Source organism: Blennius ocellaris (genome assembly GCF_963422515.1).
Source record: "Blennius ocellaris genome assembly, chromosome: 10".
Classification (NCBI taxonomy): domain Eukaryota; kingdom Metazoa; phylum Chordata; class Actinopteri; order Blenniiformes; family Blenniidae; genus Blennius; species Blennius ocellaris.
Window position 1 is genome coordinate 7523463 of NC_137659.1, and position 22333 is coordinate 7545795.

General features: G+C 40.1%; 1 protein-coding gene across 1 annotated transcript in view; it reads right to left on the reverse strand.

The window, feature by feature from the left end:
- Window positions 1-3617: 3617 nt before the first annotated feature.
- The window catches only part of LOC308135903 (cadherin-12-like), a gene marked incomplete at both ends in the record, with an annotated part of 57105 nt that continues 38389 nt past the window's right edge, over window positions 3618-22333 (reverse strand). The window contains 6 exons of the mRNA XM_080504056.1: window positions 3618-4231; window positions 13713-13964; window positions 16509-16623; window positions 17355-17476; window positions 19601-19737; window positions 21413-21666. Coding sequence (XP_080360182.1) covers window positions 3618-4231; window positions 13713-13964; window positions 16509-16623; window positions 17355-17476; window positions 19601-19737; window positions 21413-21666 — 1494 coding nt within the window. The remainder of the gene's footprint in view (window positions 4232-13712; window positions 13965-16508; window positions 16624-17354; window positions 17477-19600; window positions 19738-21412; window positions 21667-22333) is intronic.

Sequence of the window (22333 nt, forward strand, 5' to 3'; positions counted from 1 at the left end):
AGGGGCAGGAAAACTTTGAATTAAGATTTTGAAGATGGGATGTAATGCCTTTGGGGCACATGTACTCGTACGCATACAGATCGAATCTATCAGCTCTGCAACTAATTCAAGCACAACAGACTTATAGCAGATTGAATCCGCATCATGACGAGGTGCAGCATGAGGTACCTTGTTCTAAAGTTTAAAAAAAAAGTCCATTAGAAAGCATCAAGACACCCGTTGTGTTTGTATCTTCTGTACCTGCAGGATGTGATAGAAGTTCTGTGGATGAAAACGTATTCTTTAGTCATTGGGCAGACAGTGTGCATTCAGATGTAGTTGAGACCTTAACTAAATAAATCATTGTTCATCATTGTAGTTCACCTGGTGGGGATTTGGATGATGAATGACGTGCTCATAATGGTACTTATTTTGTGCATTCAGTTTGAAGTGGAAATAGCAGAGAGTTGATTCTATAGTCATCCATTCATGTGCAGCCGCATATTTCCTTTTTTTGTGCGTTCCAACAACAATTTTGAGTTTTATGTTTTCACACCAGCAGTGTTTGGTCTGAACCAGAGTTTGTTTCAGGGTACGCTGAGCTCACCAGAACTCTGGTTGAGACCGAAGAGGTGAACTTTGGTCCGCGTGAAAACGGGGGTCTCAGTTCACTTGCAAGTGAACTAAGATCCAGCTCACGGACAATGTGAATGCATCAGAATTCATGATCAGGATTCATGATTCAGGATTCATCATCCAGCGGACTTTACTTTGGATCAGGGGAAAGGACATGATGCACAGTAGAGTGCAGTGAATCTTCTGTACTTTCCTCTCGTGTTTACTGTGCTCTGGTTTATGAACTCTGCTTCTGATCGTTGACTTTGCTCCTGGATTGTGTGTTTTGTTGCCTCTGCTTAGGCCTTTTTTGATAAACTCTGTAAAAACTCAGCCACCTGGTGTGAGTCTGCTTTTGGGTTCAACACCAGCCCTAATATGTGAGGTGTTTGAAAAATGTTGACAATTAACTTGCGACTTTTGTTTCCATGTAAATGAAGCTACAAGTCGCCAAAAAGGATTATCTCTGAAAACTCTAGCCAAAGTGGAGATTTGGAAAAACTCTGTCTTCGCCTGCGTTTGCATTTAGACAGAAGGAGACAGAGATTAACGATCGAGAATGCCACTGAAGCGTCATTGGCATCATCAGCAATGTGAAGGTCTCGTGAGCTGCTGAAACTAGCAATCCATCCAGCTAAATAAATCGAGAATAATTTCGGTTGGCTATTGTGAAATTCAACTGGTTTAATCTGTGAAACTGAAAACAATATAGAATACTGTCATTAGCAATCGGCAAAACCATGACCTTGTAACAGCATTGCTAATGGATCTCACAAATTAGCATTCACATGTTGGCGCTAGGTTTTCATTTGTGTGAAACTTATGCTGGATTTCTTTCAAAGATTCTGATGAGCTATTGGCTGCATACTTCTTGTTACACTGCCCCCTATAGGTTGTGTATAGTAGCTCTTAGCCAAGTTTTTGTGTGGGTTTGTATGAATGAAGATTATTTTTTACAAAACGTACAGGTGGAAATATCTGTTTTTGGAAATACTCGACAATGTGTAGACACGGCCGGAGAAAAAACACAGGTAAGATTAAAAGTTTTTGCAGTGTTGGCTTTGCATCGTCACCCACCTTGTCATCCAAGAGTTTCCGAGGTTCCTGTGCTTCGTGGACACCTAAATGAAGTCAGCTGGGAAATTGATTTTCCATTTTCAGCGTGACTCCCAAAGGTGCTGCGCTTTCCCAACATCAATCTCCTCTCTGTCCCGGCTGCTTGTGATTGGGGCGATCATTGCGCAGGCGTCATTTACTCTCTAGATCAAAATGAACTCAGGAGTGGAGTGACCCCGCCGTGCTGGAGCTCCCCATTGTCAGCTGAGATCGGGGCTTGATAGAGTGAAGGTCATCCCCACTGTCTCAGGCAATCTGTTACAGCGTACCAATCAACAAAATCTATTTTCCATCACAGCAGCTGCGGGAGGAGAAGATGGATTCGATGCACATAGACAGATATTGATTTGCCAATTTCCGAGGGACAAATAAAATGCTCCCACAACTGTTTAACTGTTTGTATTTGCCTCAGAGTAATGTCCGCACTCTGATGCGAGTTTCACACACTTATTCAATGCATTTCCTCCTGATGGCCTGTCTCAAAGGTTTCAGACGAATCACCTCTGAAGGCAATGAGCTGGAATATAAGTGTGAGGAGGCGAAAGACATATTTTTCTTAAATTACTCTTCTAATCAATTTTGTGAGAAGCAAAGTCCAGTGAGAGCGCCTCAAAGCAGCCAAGACAAACTACTTGCAGTGACTAAGAAATCATTTGTTCCTGGACACATTTTGTGTACCTTACGCTGAGGTGGTAGGTCTAATTGTGTTTTTTTTGTCAGAACTTCAACTGAAGTCAACTGACTGTAAACTTATTTACTCTTGAACATGTATTGATTATAACTCGTATTCAAAAAGTAATGTAATGTACTTTAAGAACAGAGCAAATCATTGAAGTCATACATTTAACTCAATAGCATAAAGGACAATGGAATTGGAATTTGCATGCTTTCTCTGTACTTGCATAGGTGTTTTCCTCTTAACCTTGGTAAGTTGCACTGGTGATCTGTCCAAAGTGTATCAGGCCTTCACTAGTCCTCTGGTATCACCTGCATTGGATAGAGAGGACAAGGTGAAAATCTAAAAAGTTTGAGCACTTTATTGTTAGATTAAGAAAATGAGATCAGAGCAGATCAGTTACAGCCCTGGAGTCATAATATTACTATTCATGTCCATTCCTCATTTATACAGCTGTATCTATTTCAGGGTCCCAGGACACTGGAACCAAGGTCCGTTTACATCAGGCTGATGCAAGGTACACCCTGGACAGGTCACCATCGACCACAGGCAGATACACTGCACACCAACGAGGGAATTCACACCCTGTTTACACAACAACTTTTCAAGTGAAAACACATCGTTTTTTGCATTTAGAGTCCAGCGTTGGTGTGCTTTAAGTCACTGCACCCAACGCTAAAGTTTCAATTAAGCTCTATATGCTCTGTTCTAGAGCTAATCTAAAGATCACATGAAGTTTGGAGCTGTTATTTCGTTGCTCTTATTTCCAATTATATTCCAGTTATTTATGCCGATACTTGTGCAGGTGATAATCATTAGCAAGTCTCCATTACTACAAGATCCTTTGATTGATTCAATATCCTGTAAAAAAAAATTAACTTGCACTCATAGAATGCCAAGAAGGAACTTACATAGAAGTCAAAACATCAGATAGAAGTCCAAACATCATTTGAAGATATTTCTTTTTTTTTCTTTTTTATTAAGTAACACAAATTAAAGTACATGTAAACATATAGTACCTCAGGCACTTTGAGGAGCTATCAGGTTTACTCTTCACCCTTCTGTAACTGGACATCCTGCTCTCTTGCTCACCAGCTCACAACTGTACCTTTACGCAAACAACGCTCTAAAAGTCCTCACGTCATCCTAACCAGTGCCTGTCACAGTACAAAAACATGTCTAGAAAAGTAAGCTAATCCCCCGCGTGGTCAACTAAAGTCTCTTCGTTTTCTCAACTCTCCTCAGATAGAGTTGGAGGCCGTCTCTCAAGGATGCTAGCAAGGGTCTTGAACGGCTGCCCCCAGTCACCTAGCGAGCTGAACTCCCCAGAATCGTCAATGACAAACGACTCTTCAATGGAACTGAGGGAGCCGGCCACAGAGCCATCGCCCTCATAAGCGTAGGTTGCCAATGAGTCGTAAGGTGGCGCAGCGTAGCCCTGCTGGCTCTCCTCCAGCCGGTGCTCGATGAACTCCCTGATCTTTTCGGCATCACCCTCAGTCACTCGGCCCACGGAAGAAGCCGGGGCCTTGCCGCTGATGGCGGTGATGATTCTGGCCGTCTGCAGATGAATGTCGGGCGAACGGACCTTGTCGCAGCGGCTGCTCAGGTGCGGCAGAACACCTTCGCCATAGCCATTTTTCTCTTTCTTGGCGGTACTGCTGTGGGAACTGGTGGTCTGCGGGTGCGTGTTGCGCAGCGTGCCCATGTCGAACGCGTGAGTGTCCGCCTCACCGCCGCCCTCATCGTCGTAGTGAATGACGTTATCCCGGATGTCCTCTTTCGATGTCATCAGAGTGTCTTTCTCTTTGTGGCGCCTTTGACCCATGTATAATGCTGACATCACTGCAAAACACAAAAACATTGATACAATGGATTAGTCAGCTTGTTGTTTATTTTCACACCCACATACCTTGAATCCTCTTTTCTTGCCTACAGAGGAAATGGAAGTTTTTGTTCTGAGCCGCCTGCTCCCATCACATCTGTCTCTGTCCTAACCCTCAAGCCTTCACCTCTGAGTCTGATTCTGCAGGTTTGTTACTGTTAAAAAAAATATTTTTGTTCTTTGCACTGTCTCCTATGATTGCTCAGGTGGAATTTTCTCTGTAAAAGTGCTTTGAAATGAATATATTGCATTTGGTGCTATACGAATAAACTTGAACTGGATGACATGCTAACTCCATACAGAAAGACACAGGGCTGGATGGGACCCAGATCTTAAGTGCTCTGAGTCTAAAAAATCCTTTAAAAAACAAAACAAGCTGTTTTACATAATATCTGCTTTGACCACAGGCGGGTTAAAATGACATACAGCTCACTGTTCTTTCTGTCCTGCTTCATTTCCACACTTTTAATTTGTTCACTCTGTCACTGTCTCTCCCAATTTTGATAACAGGCAAATTTGTTTGTCCACCGTTTGTCCTGTCTCCTGCGCTATAATCAATACCAGCGGGAAAACAAAGGCGGCTGCTTTAACCAGGCGATCGATGACTGTGAGGGGCCTTTGAAGCCTCCTTTACTTTCTAATGCCGCCACTGCTGCAGCTTGATTTGATTGCAGCCTTGTTAGCATCAAACACACACCAAAAGTCTTCTGAAAGTTTCAAGTGTTTATATTTTGACTCAAGATTGCTGTGTTTTGGTTTGGCTTTGTGCTCTTTTTTGTGCTTTACAACACAGCTTTTTTTTTTTGTCTTTGTCATCGACATGAATAATTTCTGTCTTCTATTATAAGAAGCAGGGCCCACAGTGGAGTCTTCAGGGAGGAAAAAAAAAAAGAAGAAAGTTTTTGTGGTGCAAAAGTTCAGGCCTCTCTGTCCCAAATCACAAAGTGAGAAATCGTCTCATCTTGACCTCATTCAGTCGAACAACATGCATAATGAGTGAGCTCACTGAGAGCTAATACTGACTGCTTAACAACATATCACAAGCTGACGGAGGTGCACTTCATGTTCGATCACAACATCTATCAAAGGTATGTTAGCATACATTCAGCCTCGGGGAGCACAACGTTTATATTTTACCAAATTGAAAAAGAAAAAGAAAATTCTTGTTAAGCCTTAATGAAATACAAGGTCTAGATTAAAAAAAAAAAGGAAAAAAAAAGGTTTTCTCAATTTTTACTGGTGTGGAAACCTTGTGAAGTCTTTCACGAGGAAAGAATCCTTGAGTCAGTTAAAGAGGTCTTTAATAACACAACTTGCAGTTGCCTTCTTAATACGAGCCTTTGCAGCATGACTGGGATGACCAAGACATTCAGGTGAAGGAAGTCAGTAAATTAACTGAATGTTAGTGTTCATGTTAAACTCGGCCAAACATCTGTCACAAGCAAGGACAAGCAGTCCAACAGCATACAGTAACTGAAATGCTCAGATAAAACTGCACAAAGAGTTATATCAGAGTTAAAACTGGATGGACAAATCATTGAATAGAGCAGAAGAAGCTGAAGCTTTAATCATATCCACAGGTATTTATAAGAAATAGACTTAACGTAGGGTGTCAAGGTAATTAAAAAGATAATTTATATTGACACAAACATGCAAATACTACTTGAGACAGAACTGACATCAAATAAGAAGCATTTTTGCATTTTTGTCGCGTCAAGGAAAAAACACAAAGTTCACTTTACTTGGATTTAATTTTCATGTTAAAAAATGCAAAAAGCAAAAAAGTTGCCTTAACTTTGAAGGTTCGGGCTGAAGCCTGAAGGTTTTTACACTTCGGGTTACATTATTAAGTTTGGGGTGTTGGTTGTAGATCATAAGGGTGAGGATGAGGAAAACAAAATGTGTTATAGGTCATGAATAAGGCTGAGGTAAACCCCAATGGTGTGATGCCCAATGGTGAGAGAAGCAGAGGTAAAGATGAGAATAGTGCAACGACTTCAGCACAACTTTGGAAAAAGATTGTGGTTAGTACAAGAGTCTGTCCATATTTGTAGCGTTGTCAAACACATACAATTTGTCTGGAACTACAAAACATGTTTACACGTCAATATGAAGATAATTTAGTCTTCCGGCTTTAAAATATAGCTTTGCTAGTTAGATTAAAAAAAATCTAACTCTGCTGCTCTCCAAGACCAGGACACCCTGGTAAAGAGCCACATATATGATTGTAAGGACGATGTTTGAGTAAACAAACAGATCCACAAAATACTTGACTTCTTATCAATTAAATTCTGTTCGTTTTTAACCCGAGACCAAAAACCCCTGATGTGTAATTTATCGTTGTAATCATGTCAATTAAGGCCTGTTAACCTCATAAGACTAATGGACCTGTTATAAAACGTCATGTATCCTATTGGGTTAACATTACTGTGTTATCTGCCCACAACAGTTTGTTCTAATTATACTTAATGTCTTAAAAGCATTTTCATAGTTGTGTTCCCTTTGTACTAACCCAAACGAATATCTCTTTGAGATGATGAGGAATAAAATGAACCAAATAAAACTGAACGAACATGATGCATTTTCTTGTCTTTTCTTTTCTTATTTTACAGGTAAGGCAATTTGTGTGCGTACCTGTGTGCTTACAGTATCTCTGCTGTGTTGAAAGATTAAGATGTGAATCGCTATTATCGGGGGGAAAAAAGAAATTAAATGCTGCAGAGTTGGAAAGGTAGTTTATCAAAACCATGTAACATAGTGCATGTCAAAAAGAATTGTTTATATATTGAGCTCATTTCAGTAGACACGATGACTCAGCCCTCCGCAGTAGCCGTAGCTTGGGCTGATTAATTGTCCACCCCGGCACCAGGAAGTGTTAAAAAGTCATCATAAACCACAAATCATCTGATGCCAAGTACTGCACTGCAAACAGATTGACTATATTGAAGAATTTGCATCACCAAACTATAGGTTTTCCCTATTGTTGTTGATGCAGTAGATCCTGAATGGCTTTAAGACATCCAAGTTTAACGTTTAAAAAAAACAAAAAACAAATGAAACAGAACGATACATTGCTAAAACAGACACGGATAAACTTTTCATCTTTCATATATACACACACACACACACACACACACACACACACACACACACACACACACACACACACACACACACACACACACACACACACACATATATATTAGGTTTTAGAGACGACCTCTGTAATTTTGGGACAAAATCTTGACAGAAAACCAAATGTGACAATGGGCTTTTACACACAGAGCTACTCCACTCAAACTACCTACGTCAGGAGTCCCTCAGCTTTTCAATCCTTGCATAAATGAGGATTTTCTTTTTTTTTCCCGCCTTGTTTGAACAAATGCATTCATTCGTCCAAACTCCAGTGCTTAAATAAGTATAATATGCTGTTATCTTGTCTTGGTCCTCCCCTTCTTTTTGACCTAGTTCTCTTCCCAATGAGTTTGCATTTTAGCCTTAAAGGTAATGAGAGCAAACAGCAAGTTAATAAAACAATAGGGGATGCCTTGCCAAAGAGCAAACCCTCAAGAGGACACGAGGCTTTCTAAAATCTCCTCTATTGTTCTGGCTTTTATCAGCCCGCACAGTGGCATTCTTCCATCGTTTCTTCTTCAAAGAGAACCTTCTTTGGCAACACACCACTCCTGTGTCTTTGGAAAAGCTGTTTTATACACCAATGTTTGTAGAAACAGTGAGATTTAATTAATATTGACCATGACCGGATTCCCTCAAACTGGTATTGTTCTTCTCTGTGCGTCAGACTACCTACATCACAGGAAGATATGCCCCTTCAAACTTACAGAAACAGAGGAATGAAAAAATAATAATACCCCAACAATACAATTACAATATATTCATATTAAAAAAAGAAAGTTGTTTTTTTTCTTAATTCTCCATACAGCCATATGGAGATATTGAATTAAAGAGATGTCATCATTAAAATGTTCTTGGGGGATTTGTTTTTCCGAATGCACATGAAAAGTGTATGTTTCATTGTTTAAAGACTGAATTGATCACGAGTAGCACTTTAGAAAGAAGTGTATCAAAGATCTTGTGTTTTTGTTTGGTGCTATTAGAAATGTTGCATTTAAGATGTCACATAGAGAATTCGGAGCCTGTTTTGAACCTGTTCTCAGTCTGTTTTGAACCTGTTCTGATCCTTTTTACATCATGTTAGGAGCCTGTTTTGAAACTGTTTTGAACTTGTTTAGATAAAGTTTAGAGAATGTTTTGAACCTGTTTGAAACCTATTTTGAACATGTTCCACTAAGTACTACTAGCAATCAGTGCAAAGAGCACAAAAGAGAGATACAATTGTACAACTGTAACAAAACTCTGTAAAAACCTCAGTAAATGTAACTGCAATTTCAATCTCATAGCTCATAGCTCATTACAGGTTAAAGCAGTGTTACAGAAACATACCACTTTATTATTCCCTCCATAAGTGAGTAATGTGGGTGTTGGTAGTGGGTACAGTGGCTGAAGGAGGTTTTCCACTCTCTTGAGTAACGCTGGATTGGACTCCGGTGTGCTTAGGTAGCTTTGTTTGTTGTTTTCTTAACACTGACATCAGCATGAAATATTATCAGCAGTTTCTGGTGTTGAATTTTTAACTCACTGCAGTGTTGGGATAAAACAAAATGTATTTCAGGCCGTCCAGAAAATGTGTATCCAAGTAAAAGCACTCCTACATTGTTTCATTTGCAGTCAATTACAGAACAAAGCACTTTTCTCAGCTGCATTACATTGTATTGTCAAAGGCAGGTTTTTGAGTTGTTGGAAATGTACACTCCTTTATAAGTTTAATATATCATATAATGTTGGATATTCCAAGTAGAATAACCCACATTTAAACACTAAGTTCAACAGCAGGCATGGATTTGCATTATGGAGGGGCAGCTCTCCGATGGTGGTATGTCAATAAGAAGCAAAATCAAAAGGACTCAAAATGGGATCAGTGACACCAAGATTATAGCCAGTGAGTGCATAGTTCCCACTTCCTGTTAAAGGTATTTTTTTTCATCAGCAGGGCAGCGTCAGAGGACATTTTGATAGTTAAAAGCATTTAAAGCATCTGAAGTTGACTTCTATTACCTCCTTATAGAAAATAAGGTTGCTGCATAGAGCTGAAGAAGTGCAGTTGTGTTGTATATTTCAGTTTCATGTTGTCCTTTTTAGTAAAGTTCAACCTACCACCAAGTGACTGGCCTTTCAAACTGAAGCCAACATTTTTTCTGAAAGGAGATGGTGGCAAATGGTCAGACGTTATATTTTTAAAGCTTGTTCCAGTTCTTTACTGGTGTAAGAAACTTTCTATTACATGTTGAGCGCCTGAATAAAATGTTTTTTTTTTTTTTTTTTTACTTGCCAGGTCAAATTGCATCACTGAATGAAGAGACTGATGCACTCAGCTTTCACAAATCAGCTTACAAACATGAAGGCAGGCTAGAAGAGGCTTCTTTCATCACATGTAACGAGCCGAAATGAGACGTTTTGAAGACAGACTCGCTTCAGTCTAAAAACCAAGTCCCTGACACTTGCAGAAATCCTTCTTACTCCCTAATTTACAGTGAAAAAAAACTTCAATCTGAGTACAAGTTTGAGCGAGGGTTCGTCCACATTTCGATGTCTCTTTCCATCAGGCTTGAAAAATTAAATTGGATTACAGTTACATGTAGGCAGATATTAGCCCCCTCCTCCACTCTCCTCCTTTTATAACCTCTTTTTAGTTATTCCGCTGCTTTATGGAGGACACCAACAAAGACGGCAGAATGCCCTAGGGGGCCTGCTTTTCTTCTCCGGCATGCCATCAGAGCACGGAGGAAGACACCGACATGCATCTGTCAGAACTGGGCCGAATCAGTCGAGATGGCAGGAACAAGAGCGGCTTTCACACTGCTCTCAATTCGTGCGTAATGGAACGGCCGGGTGCACACGTGCCTGAAGAGCGAGGTATGTGCCTGCGCACAATGGGAAGTGTGCACACACGTGACCCCTGCCTGCTCTCACTGAAACTGGACAGGTGGTTATGTAACAAACTCTTGGTATGGCGAGCCGAAACCAAATCAGATGATAGGAGGAAGGGAAAAAAACGAAATATGGGAATAACTGATTAACTAATCAGAGGCTGGGGATGAGTACCTGAGGCCCCCTGGTGTCCAAACATGGACACTCTTTAAACAATAAATTATACAATACAATTATACAATAAACAATAATTGTCATTTGTCGTTATGCAACAAGTTCTAGTGAGTTTGTGTCGAACATAAGGGGCCCAAAAGAGGCTCCAATCTAATCCAAACCACCAAGCAAATGATAGAAATTACTTGATTTAAAAAAAAACCTTTGTTAAAGAGTATAGTGGAAGCAACACCGCACGGCGAATGAATGCAATAGTTGTTTTGTTTTATTTTTTTTAGATTTCACAGAATTTTGGCCAAAAAAATTGAGTTTTGCACTTGTACTTGACGCCACAACATTGAAAACCGCAAAAACGTGAACATTTCGAGGTTATTATGGCTATATTTTAGCAGTCCGTCCCACTCAGGATGTCATTGGGCTGTATGCAACGCCTGGACTAAAATAAGTTTGACACCTCTGCTCTAGCAGCTTGTTTCCTCATTGCAACAGTAGAAGAAGACACAGCAGGGACAGTCAGTGGTTGGAAAATGGACACTGCAGGCTTAAAGGTGAACGCTGCAAGGTGGTGACATAGATTTAAAGCCCTCTTGGTCTATTCTGTCAGAAAATTCACTATTAAACAGCAGGTATTGCTAAATTTGAGAAAATGACCGATACTAAGTAGGGTTAAAAGGAAGAAAACTATACTGGGTAAGAACAAAGACAAATAAAAAGAGAAAAGACACCAATGACACATGGGTGAAAATGGAGTCAGGATGCAGGAGGAGGAGATATTATTAGATATGTTACAAAAGTAATCCTTAATTAAATTTTTTTTTTTAACTAAAATCAAAATAGAACTAAACAACTAAAAAAAAAAATTATAATTTTGGATTAACATGCTCTTTATTGCTTCTCCAGAATTATGGTGAAAAAGCATTTGGATTCAGAAGCCTATCCAATTAATATTAGAATCATTGTGTCACAGTTAGCGATATTGAAATAATACCTTCTCAAAATTCTACGTACACTAGCTAAAAAACTGTCTCCACATCCACCTCTTTCTGAGTTTGTGTTCTGGGTTTTACTGATAACGTCAAGATCGTTGAGTGTTTACTTTTCTTCATGTGCTTCACGTTTCTCCCTCTGCTAATGTGTTTCAGCTGTTTCTCATCAGGATCAACACACTTTCTGTTGTCTTCTGTCGGTTGCCTTCAGTCTGATGTGCTGCTTTAGCCAGTCAGGTCCTTTGTGCCAGCCTCTTCCCATCTGTAAAACCCTCTTCTTGTTTTGTCTCGTCTGGTACCGACCTTGTTTTGAACCCCAGCTGTGAGTTTTGCATCATCCCTCTCGTGTAACTCTTCACTGTCTACCTTGTTCTGCATCAGTCCTCAACACACAATCCAACTGCCCACATTCAACCCACAGCGTGTAATTGGTTTTGTGTTTTCTTTTGGGTTTTTTTAAGAAACTAACTCTAACTCTACATTTTAAAGTATATACTTGGATCAAAAGGAATGAAGCTGTCACATATTTCATGTGCACAAAGGACTTCATTTCAAATGTCTTTAATCATTTCACATTGTGTTGACAGTTGTGGAAAAATTGGTGAAGAATTTAAAGACAGGATACGAGGAATCCACATAGGCTACATCCAGTATATCCAAGCCTCTCACTCTCCTCTAGAAATGTGGAGAAATGCGATATCGCCTTCTTCATCAGCAGTACAGCAAAACATATTCCCTCAATAAAATTGCTCTACAAGTTCTCTGAGAAGTGAGAGGAAGATTGAGGTTGGAGCAAATACACATAAGTAGGGATGCACAGATACTGACACCAGTATCAGGCATTGAGAGTGATATGTGACATTATGTGTCACCAACGTGAGCAGCAGGTAGACAAGAGAGGATGAACGATGGCAGCAGTTCTGAGGTGCTTTAACGTCAATGAAAATGACAAAAGTGTGACAGACTGACAAAGTCAGCCTTTAAATAGATTACCGTATATGTAACGATCCTGGGCTTCTTTGAGCCCGCCATTAAAAACCAGCATTAAACCTCCAAAGGACTTCAAGTTTAAAACATTTCTTTACAATTTAGCTGAATACCAGTGGTAATAAACTAAAGAAGAAAGGTGATATCTTTATAAATAAATCATGGTAATTATTAACTGATTTGCCAAACGACATAAGTGCGGTGTTAACAAAGGTAATGAGGCTTCAGAAAGGAAAGTCCCCGAGGGTGTTTTGCAATGTAAATCACATTTTATAATTTACTGGCTGAGTAGAGCATGTGCCTCAGTGCCCTTAACGTATGGATCAGTCTGACTTGTGTGCTAATCCAGGATTCACCTTTTTTCTTTTCAGCCTCATGTGAATCACATATTCTATAAATGAAGTACATGCCACTTTATTTTTGGATGATAGTCTGCAAAGTGCAAAACATCAATACATTTTCATTAAAACGGGGTGGTTCAGCAGCACTAAACATGATTGAGGCTCATTATGTATAACAAGGATGCAATTTGCAGAAAGGCCAGCCATGTAAATATAATTACAATAATCATCTTATTTGTTAGGTGTTGTGCTGGGTTGCGCATATATGTATTAAAAAAAAAAAATCTACAACAGTGAGCACATAATATAAAAAACAGACAATAAGCACAGCTTGTGGATAAAATAAAACAATCACTCAGTTTGGTTTGAAAGCAGTGGTTTGATTTCTTTGTTCAGGCCAGAATTGTAGTCAGCATCTCTAAACTGTTTTTTTTTTTTTTTAAATATAACACAATTCAACATTGAAGTATATTCTGGTATTACAAAACATTAAAACCTATGTCTGATTTTTTTTTTACCAGTTTGGAATTCTTAGGCAGCCTCTAAAATGTAATGTATAGGAGTCAAAACAGCAGCAGGAGACCCTCTGATGAACGCTGAAGCTGTGTCACATCCTGTCTTTGGTGCTGCAACCACAATTCTATTGGACTCCAATCAAACCACAGACTGCACAGACTCCTGATTTAACAAGATACTCAGTCCCCTTTCACATGACAATGTTTTCCCCAAGTAAAAAAATGCAAAACTGTTGTGTTTTGGGGCTCTGTTTACGCGTCAATAATGGTCAGAGCCACTGAAACCACAGCTTTTCGAAAACAGCTTTAGAAATCAATTTTCACCCAGGGTCTGGGGTTTGTGGAAAACAAAAAAAAAACAACCTTACTTTGAGCATATACACTTGGTAACGTATGGATTTTCCAAGGTTAGAAATAGGGCGAGCTTACCAATCAGCAAAGCTACACACAGGAGGATGGCCATCAGAGCTCCAGTACTGAGGCCCACAGGCAGGAAGATGGCCTCGGCTGAGCAGGTGAGCAGTGAGCCTCCGGTCTCGCAGGAACACACTCGGATGGTCAGGGTGGTCGTGCTGCTCTGCGCCGGATAACCGCTGTCTTCAACCACCACCGGAAGCACATACATGTCCTGCAGTCGCCGCTGAAAGCCCAGGCGCCGGGTCACAATGCCAGCTGTGTTATCTGGAGAGCAGAAGATGTCGTCATGCCTCTCAACAAAACTGCAAGGTAACACCTGGTATTGCAATCTGTCAACATGGGCGGCATCTCATAATCAATTGAATCAGGTCAACTGCACTCGATCAAATGTCTTGGAGAATGCTTCGTCCCTTTGATTAGTCAGACTCTTCAGAATGAACTGATGAAGTCATTTAATGTACGAGCGAAAGGTCTTCCGTGACATATGACCGAATCCAGTTAAACTGACTCAATTGATTTGAGAAGGTTGAATGGGACAATTAGTCAAAACAATGTGTGGGGATGGTGGCTTCAGAAAAAAAAAGATATTGCTGTTCTGAATCTCGAGAGATAATAATCAAATATAAATAACAACTTTCTGACAGATCCAGAAATTAATGGTTGTATGCTCCTGTCGTGCAAACACATCTGTAGCTCAGAATCAACTATAGCTTGCACGGACAAAATTTAGGAAAGTTTGACCGAGATGTTAGGGTTAGAATTTGGTTTGGGGGTTTAGGTTACCTTTTCAGTTTGTTTATCATTACAGCCTGACCTATGATGGTGAGGGTTAAGCTATGGCAGCGGGAAATCCATTATGTCAATGCGACAGGCCTGTGTGTGAGTGTGTGTGTGTGTGTGTGTGTGCGTGTATGTGTGGGTGCGTGTATGTGTGTGTGTGTGTGGGTGTGTCAGAAAAGATCCATTCTCTCCTTCTTAGACGCAGATGAAGCCCGACAAGGTAGAGACCATTAAGGCACCTTGTTCCTGTTCACACACACACACACACACACACACACACACACACACACACACACACACACACACACACACACACACACACACACACACACACACACACACACACACACACACACACACACAACACACAAACACACACACACACACACGCTCCAGTTCCCCGTGGTGGCTGCAGGCAGCCTTTGTGTCTCACTCTATCAGACGTGATGCTCACTGTGAAGGTACAAATGCATCCAAATAACATAACGGGCCATTGGTGAGGTGTTGCACGAGAAAAGTGAGAATGTCAGGAGAGGGTGTCTTAAAGCAGATCATTTCATTGTTACATTTGAGAGACACACACGCACACACACACGCACAGGGAGTCAGTCTGGGAGGATATGTTTGTGAGCATTTTATATTTTAATCTCATCAATTCATTTATAAGGTGGAAAAGGATTCATCAAGGGTGATCCCATGATGAGATGTTTTCAGGCCTCTAATCATTTCTCTGTGGTGGGTTTGTTTTTCCAGATGCCAACGTGAGGCAGAGACCCGGGAAGACCCTGTGTTTGACTCCTCCTAACAGAGTGGTGATGGTGGTGGGGGGTGGAGGTGGGGAGTGAAGTTCGTTTCTGCCTGTCAGCTAACATCAGCGACTGAGTGAAGCTAAGCATTAAGCCGGGAAGCCATGACGCTGCGCCACTACCTCCTACTGGCCGAGAGCGAGTCCTGCACAAAGCACAAAGTGCCTAATGATATAATCCCAGGACTCTGAGCTTGGCAGGTGACAGGAACATGTGTCCCACTGGGGGTGTGCTACATTCATCTGCAGTGAGCGATGACGAGGACTGACAGATCTGGAAATGTCGTCCGTAGAAAAGAAGTCATGGTGAATAGAAAGGAATTTTCTTTGTAACGCAGTTCCACGTCTCACAAGTTAAATGCCAGAGGTTGTATGTTTTTTTTTCTTTTTTCTTGTTTCAGTTCAATACTTAAGACAGCGTACAGTAGATATCCAGCAAAATGTGTGATTTGCATTTAACTCGTCACGATGAGCAGTGGGCCGCTACTGCAGAACGCCCAAGGAGCAGATGGGGGTCAACAGCCTTGCTCAGTGACCCTCAGTGGTAATCTGCCAGCTGTGGGATTCAAACCTGTGAATATCGGTTCACAAGCTCGCTTCACAAACCTCTAGGTCAGGGGTGTCAAACTTATTTTACTTCAGGGGCCACATACAGCACAATTTGATCCGGACCAGTAAATAATAGCATCGTAATCCAGAAATAACTACAACTGTAAATCTGTGTTTCTGTTTTTATCCGACAAACTATTTACATGTAATGAATTATCAGTTTACAACACTTGATAAACCTGAAATTTGAATAAAAGAAATGCAAATTCAACAATGGCGACTCAGAAAAATAGCATATTATGGTCAAAATAACTTGTCAAATACGAGACATTGTCATTAATGTCGACACATTTATACATCTGTGTATTAATCTTGATCACTGAACTGACGCATCATATGATACAGACTAATGTGTGCCCCCTGGTGGTCAAATGAATATATTGCAGTTAATCTCACAACTTCTCACAACCATATATATATATATATATGTGTGAGTGTGTGTGTGTGTGTGTGTGTGTGTTTGGTTAATGCATACATTAGTTTCTAATTGCATCATAATAGTGGGTTAACATAACTGAAACCATCTCAACGTTACACTACAGTCAATGACCTGAATGTCAGTGCGAATCACCCTTTTTTTTTTTTTTTTTTTTTTTGCTTCCCGATTGACTTACTTCCGAAATCTCGAACAGTGAAGTTTCTGTTGCGGAGCTCTTTGGGGGATTTGAAGAAAAACCTCTGACCAACAGGGGGCATGTCCTTGTCCACAGCGCTGACCGTCTGGATCACCTTGTCGAGAAGATGGAGACAATCTGGTCAGCATCCTCGATCCAAACTTGTCGAACAAGTCAACAAAAGTAAGTTATTTGTCCTCCTTTTCTTTATTTTGAGACGTTCATGTTTTAAACTGAAAAACTGGTGAATGACAGTTGTGTAAGTTGAACCACACACACTCAATGTCCTCCTTGTCTGTCCACTTATCCTTATCTGGGGGAGGGGTGTGTGTGTGTGTGAAAGAAATCAGTTGAAGTTCAACATCATTGATTATTGGCCTTTTTTTTTCAAGAAAAGCAAAGTCAGAGTGTGATATGACAAAATGATTGTTGTGTGCAGATCAAATTGGGAAGGTTGAATCAGATAACGATGCAAAATCATTTATAAAAATCACAAAAAGAAGATGCCATTAAATCGATCCTTGTGGCACACCATATTTAATCTTTGATCTGTGAGAATCGTAAACATTTCTAGCAACGTACTGCTCCCTATTTGTCAGGTTGTCGCATACAGGAGAAAAAGCAAAGTCAAACATTTAACAAAGCAGAAGAGTTGCATTGACATAGTTTAAAGTTTAAGCAATGGAGGCTGAGAGTCGAAGCAACACATAAGCAATTGAGAATAACTTTTCATACCTGTCTCATGCCAGTGCTGTGACAACCAATATGAGTGAGAATGCCATTGTTAGTGTTTGGCCTTTCTGAAAAATCCTCATGATTCTACCAAGCAGATTGAGTCGGGCTCACCTGTCCGATTCTTGAGTTTTCGCAGACAAAGATATCCGAAGGAACTTCCAGCTCAGGGGGAAACTCGTTGACATCCAAGACATTGACGGTCACCACCACTTTGCTGGATAGCAGAGGGTTATCTAGAAAGATCAACAGGAAGAAGCAGGTGATTATACACTCAGTGCTGAAATAACGGCGGCAGTGTTCAGTGTTCAGTGAAACCAACTTCTCATCTGATAAGGCACACAGATATACAGTATATATCTGTAATATCTGCCATGAAATCATTATTTGCAATGTTTGCGGCATGACCTGCAATATTTGCACACATTAGCTATTTGGGCAGTGCGATTACAGATTAAAGTAAATACTGACCTTAATCAGGAGAGATGGAAAACAACAATAGTTGTATCAGTTTAGCTAAAATTTTGTCTTAAAATCCATCACTGTTCAGCAGTGGTGTGCCCCATTGGCTCTATACTGGGGGCCCTAATCTTAAACATTCATTCATCCTTGGCAGTATCTTGAAAAAGAAAACATACATCCAATTTCTATTGCTATGTGGACAAAACACATAGCAAAGGAACAAGGATTTTGATTCAGTACTTCACACAATCATTGATGGAACCTTCTTGAAGTACTGTGAGTCTTGGAAAGGGCGCCCTCTACATGCATAACGTTAAATTACTCTCTCTCTCTCTCTCTCTCTCTCTCTCTCTGTGAGTGTGTTAAGTATGTTTGTTTTGCACAAACATACTTGTTTTGAATTGAGGCTACAAAAGTCAATTGGATGGAAAAGCTGCTCATAATTCATTTGAGAATTAGTTTTTCTGAATGTACTTACGTTTGTACTTACATTTGTGCATCTTCAAAGTGTGTGCACAATGAGATGTGTGCCTGTGTAACAATATAGACCTGTAATGTGTTTTTGGTTTGTGCATGCCTACAAGGAACTGTAAATGTTTTCACTTCAGACCGTCCTTTTAGTCAGTTTATGGCTAATTATCCTTCCTGATGTGACTCATTTTTCTAATCTTCTCTCCAATAACACAGCATTTATTCAAATGGAAATGCTTCTTATTTTTGTTTTTGTTTTAGAAACATTTTGCTGTGCTCTTCCTCCAGAGCGCCACAAACTCATAACACGTAGCACTATGGCAATGAAATAACATTTCTCTTCTTATGTAAGATGAAACTGAGGTTTATGGTGCATTGATATAATTGAAAAAAATAGTAATTTAAATTAAAAAACTGAGAAAACATAGTGAAAAAAACCCCATGTGAAATAAGAAATGGAACAACGGCAAGGCTAAATACACAACGTTTGATAACACAAACCGTGTGTCAAAAAACAAATCTTATAACAGAAAACAAATATATCCAGAAACATACGGATATAAGTACACCTAAGAATTTACAAACTTTGTCTTTATAAATGATCTGGAAATGCCAATCATTGCATATTTAATTTCATTTGAACTAATATCAGTTTATAATTCCAAAATTAATCTATTTGAACATAAAGACAGTTGAACCCTGCTGTCATATCAGCATCAACCACTAGATGGAGGCAGATAGACATCCAATGACAACATAATCCTTGCTGAGAGAGAGAGAGAGAGAGAGAGAGAGAGAGAGAGAGAGAGAGAGAGAGAGAGAGAGAGAGAGAGAACGAGAGAGAGATTTCAGGGGTCAAATTGTATCAGAGCATGGACTATATGAAAATAAAAGACAAGTCATGCAAGAGCATGAGGCCAGCTGTATATATGTCGTCATTGTTAATTGACAATCTTTTCATTACTTTAGTTGTCTCTTTCATTATGTTTTTTTTTCCTTAAAAAAATTTAAACAAGAAACTGTTTTTAAACTATTATGGTGGGCCTCATAAAACCAACAATAAAAACTGGAGTTGCAGGCAAACGTCTGTCACAAGCTCATTTTACCCCTTTAACATTGACGTAAATTGAATTTAAACTTTTGACACTGATTGAAACTTTGCACCAACATCACTTAATTTCACCTGACTTTTAACTTTAAGTTACTTTGTCTCCTGACTTTTCCCATTGCATGTGGATCCTCCATAACCGTTTTCAACTAATAATAATAATAATAACAATGAAAAGAAAAACAACAACTTAATTTACATGGAATTTGAAAGGTGAGATCAGATGTTTGCTGCTCGTTATACAGTTAGCCTGTTGTAAGTTTCCCTTCAGGTATAAAGATAGTCACAGATTATTGATGCGCTGCATAAGTATACTTACTGAGTTTAGTTGCTATCACTGTGATGTTGTGCTGAACCGCCGTCTCTCTGTCCAGGTACTCATTAGTCGAGATAATCCCCTCCACAGTGTCGATGTCGAAGCAGCTGTCAGACTCCGTCTGCCATTGCAGGGAATACCTGGATGGATAATACAAAACAAAAAAAAGAAACCGCCCCAATCAAGTCACAGTGATGGTGTCTCCTGCGTCACTATAGAAAACTCTTGAAACCTCATCTTGGACCCTGTGTAAACCGCAATGTTTTCAAGTGAAAATGGAAAACCTTTGTAGCATTTTGGGTGTATATTTACACGACAATGGTGCTTGGAGCTGCTGAAAATAACAATTTTTTGAAAACACTCCTGACTTTTTTGAAACGTTTTACTGTACATGCGAACCATTGCCGGAGTAAACATTTCTTCCACACGAGCGACTGAAGTCTCCATCGAAACGGGCGAAAACGTAATGTTATGAAAATCTGTCTCATTGCTTCTGCACCACAAATGTAGTAAATAGTTCTTCCCCACATGTGCGAGTAGTTGGGCAATAACAACAATGTTGGTAGTTGTATAGTTGACACTGACAGTCAATGGAATAGCAGTCCAACTTTGTTGTCTGTCCGTGTATTCTCCATTGTTAATGTTTATGGCGTTTTTCACTTGAAACATCGTCGTGTAAATGGAGTCTTGTTATTCAGCCCAATTCAAACAAAACTTGTCACAGGAGAGCTGATTAAAACCAGCAAACAGCTTCAGTTGCTTTTTCTCACAAAGTTGTGAGGACAGTTGAAATAGAACCATGCTGGCACATGAGGTTTACGTCTCACTAATTTGGGAATCTTCTAACAGCCCGGTGTAACATGGATGGAATAAGTCCAAACTCACACAGGGAAATGCACAAATAGCCAAATGACTTTGAATCACACTGAATGTGGCACAAAGTCCTGGTGAAACATCACTGAAAAGTTCCTCACGCCTTTTAATTGACAGACGCTAAATTGAGAGTTTCAAGACAAGCCACAACTACGAGAGGAATTTTGGTTCCAAATTCAAGCGAAAGAATGTGATTCACATCAGCAAACTCTGCTATTTTTAAAAGATATGTTGGACAGTTCATAACAAAATCAGAACCACGCAAATGCTTATGACAGTACATATTGCAGTAGACTCTTACTAACCTTTAATGCCTTTCTAGAATAGCTGGGATACTTAGACCTCATCCATAAGTTTACAAAAAGTTTTCTACTCCGCCACAGAAAATACACCCAAAACAGATAAGACACACATGAGGAAGTTAAAGTCCAGATACTGATGGGCGAGGGAGTCATCACTGGTCAGGTAAGGGAGAGGTGAAGCTGTGATATCAATGTTTGCACTGTAAGGATGGTGAAGTTTTCAGATTTATCTCCTCTGAAAATCCATTTCCGTTTCCAAAATCACCAGCTTCGTGTGGACAGAAGCCCTATCTGACAAATAAAAAAACCCTTTCTGTGTGGACTGGGCCTGGTGGCCTGTTTACACCACAACAAATTCAAGTTGAAACACAAAACTTTCATTGATTGTTGGGGATCTGTTTACAAAATAACAGAGCCTCAGAAAGAAAGGAACTTTTCGAAAATGCTTGGACTCAATCGTCATCTAAACGGGGGAAACAACACTTTTCTGAAACAAAAATGAGGCGTTGTAACTTGAGATGTCATATAAACTGGACCTTCTTCAAATACTTTGACAAACAAGGTACAGCCATGTCAACTTTACCCTAACAACATTTTTGCCGTCGGGTCTTTTCCCTTTGGTTAGCAAATGTGGAGTTACCTCACGGCGCTGCTGCTGGCATCCAGGTCGTGAGCGGTCACCGAACCAATGATGCTCCCGGGCGGAGTGTCCTCGTACACCTCCATGGAGTAGGAGGGCTTGGTGAAGACGGGGGGCTCGTCCACATCCAGGACATTTACTTTGACCGTCACTGAGTCCTTGAAGGGCCCCAGGTGGAGGAATCGGGGGTCCAGCTGTGCGTTGGACGCCTCCACCTTGAAAGTGTAGGATTTCTTGGTCTCGTAGTCGAGAGTCTGTAGAGACATACAAGTGGAAGACGCATTAATAATCTGGCCAATGAAAGAAAGAAAAATAAAAAGAAACCAAATCCATTATTGTTTGTTTTGTTGTTCTCTTTGCATATAATGGAATGGAACATCAGTTTCCAGTTATTTTGACTTAAATTGCAGTTATATTGACTTAAATGTCTCTTAACAATATTGCCTGACTTAACAGTAAATACCCATACATCTGCTTGGTTTTTCTTTTAGCACAATTCAGCTGATAAATGAAACGTTGGTTCTGTCAGTAAAGTCTATATCTACAATTAGAGAAATGGACATTTAATTGCTTTTTAAATTGCGCTTTCTGATCAAGACTGAATGTTCTCTCGCCCACGTGTTCACATTATTTCAATGCGACACAACACTATAATGGCTCAAACATGGCTCTGTAAACTTGACATACAAACCAGAGCCAACTCGATTTGGTTTTCTTGGCACCATAATCCGATAGAGGAGAGACCACCTACTGGCGCTGACTGAAGCCTTTCGAACACAGCTTAGTGACTTAAAGTGCCATTTCTAATCTGTTGCATGAGATCATTGATAAAGGACAACATTTGAGCGTAAGTACGCATTTGTCTGACACATTTCCCACATTCGTTTCACACTGTGGTCACATGCAGTTCACACTGTGGTC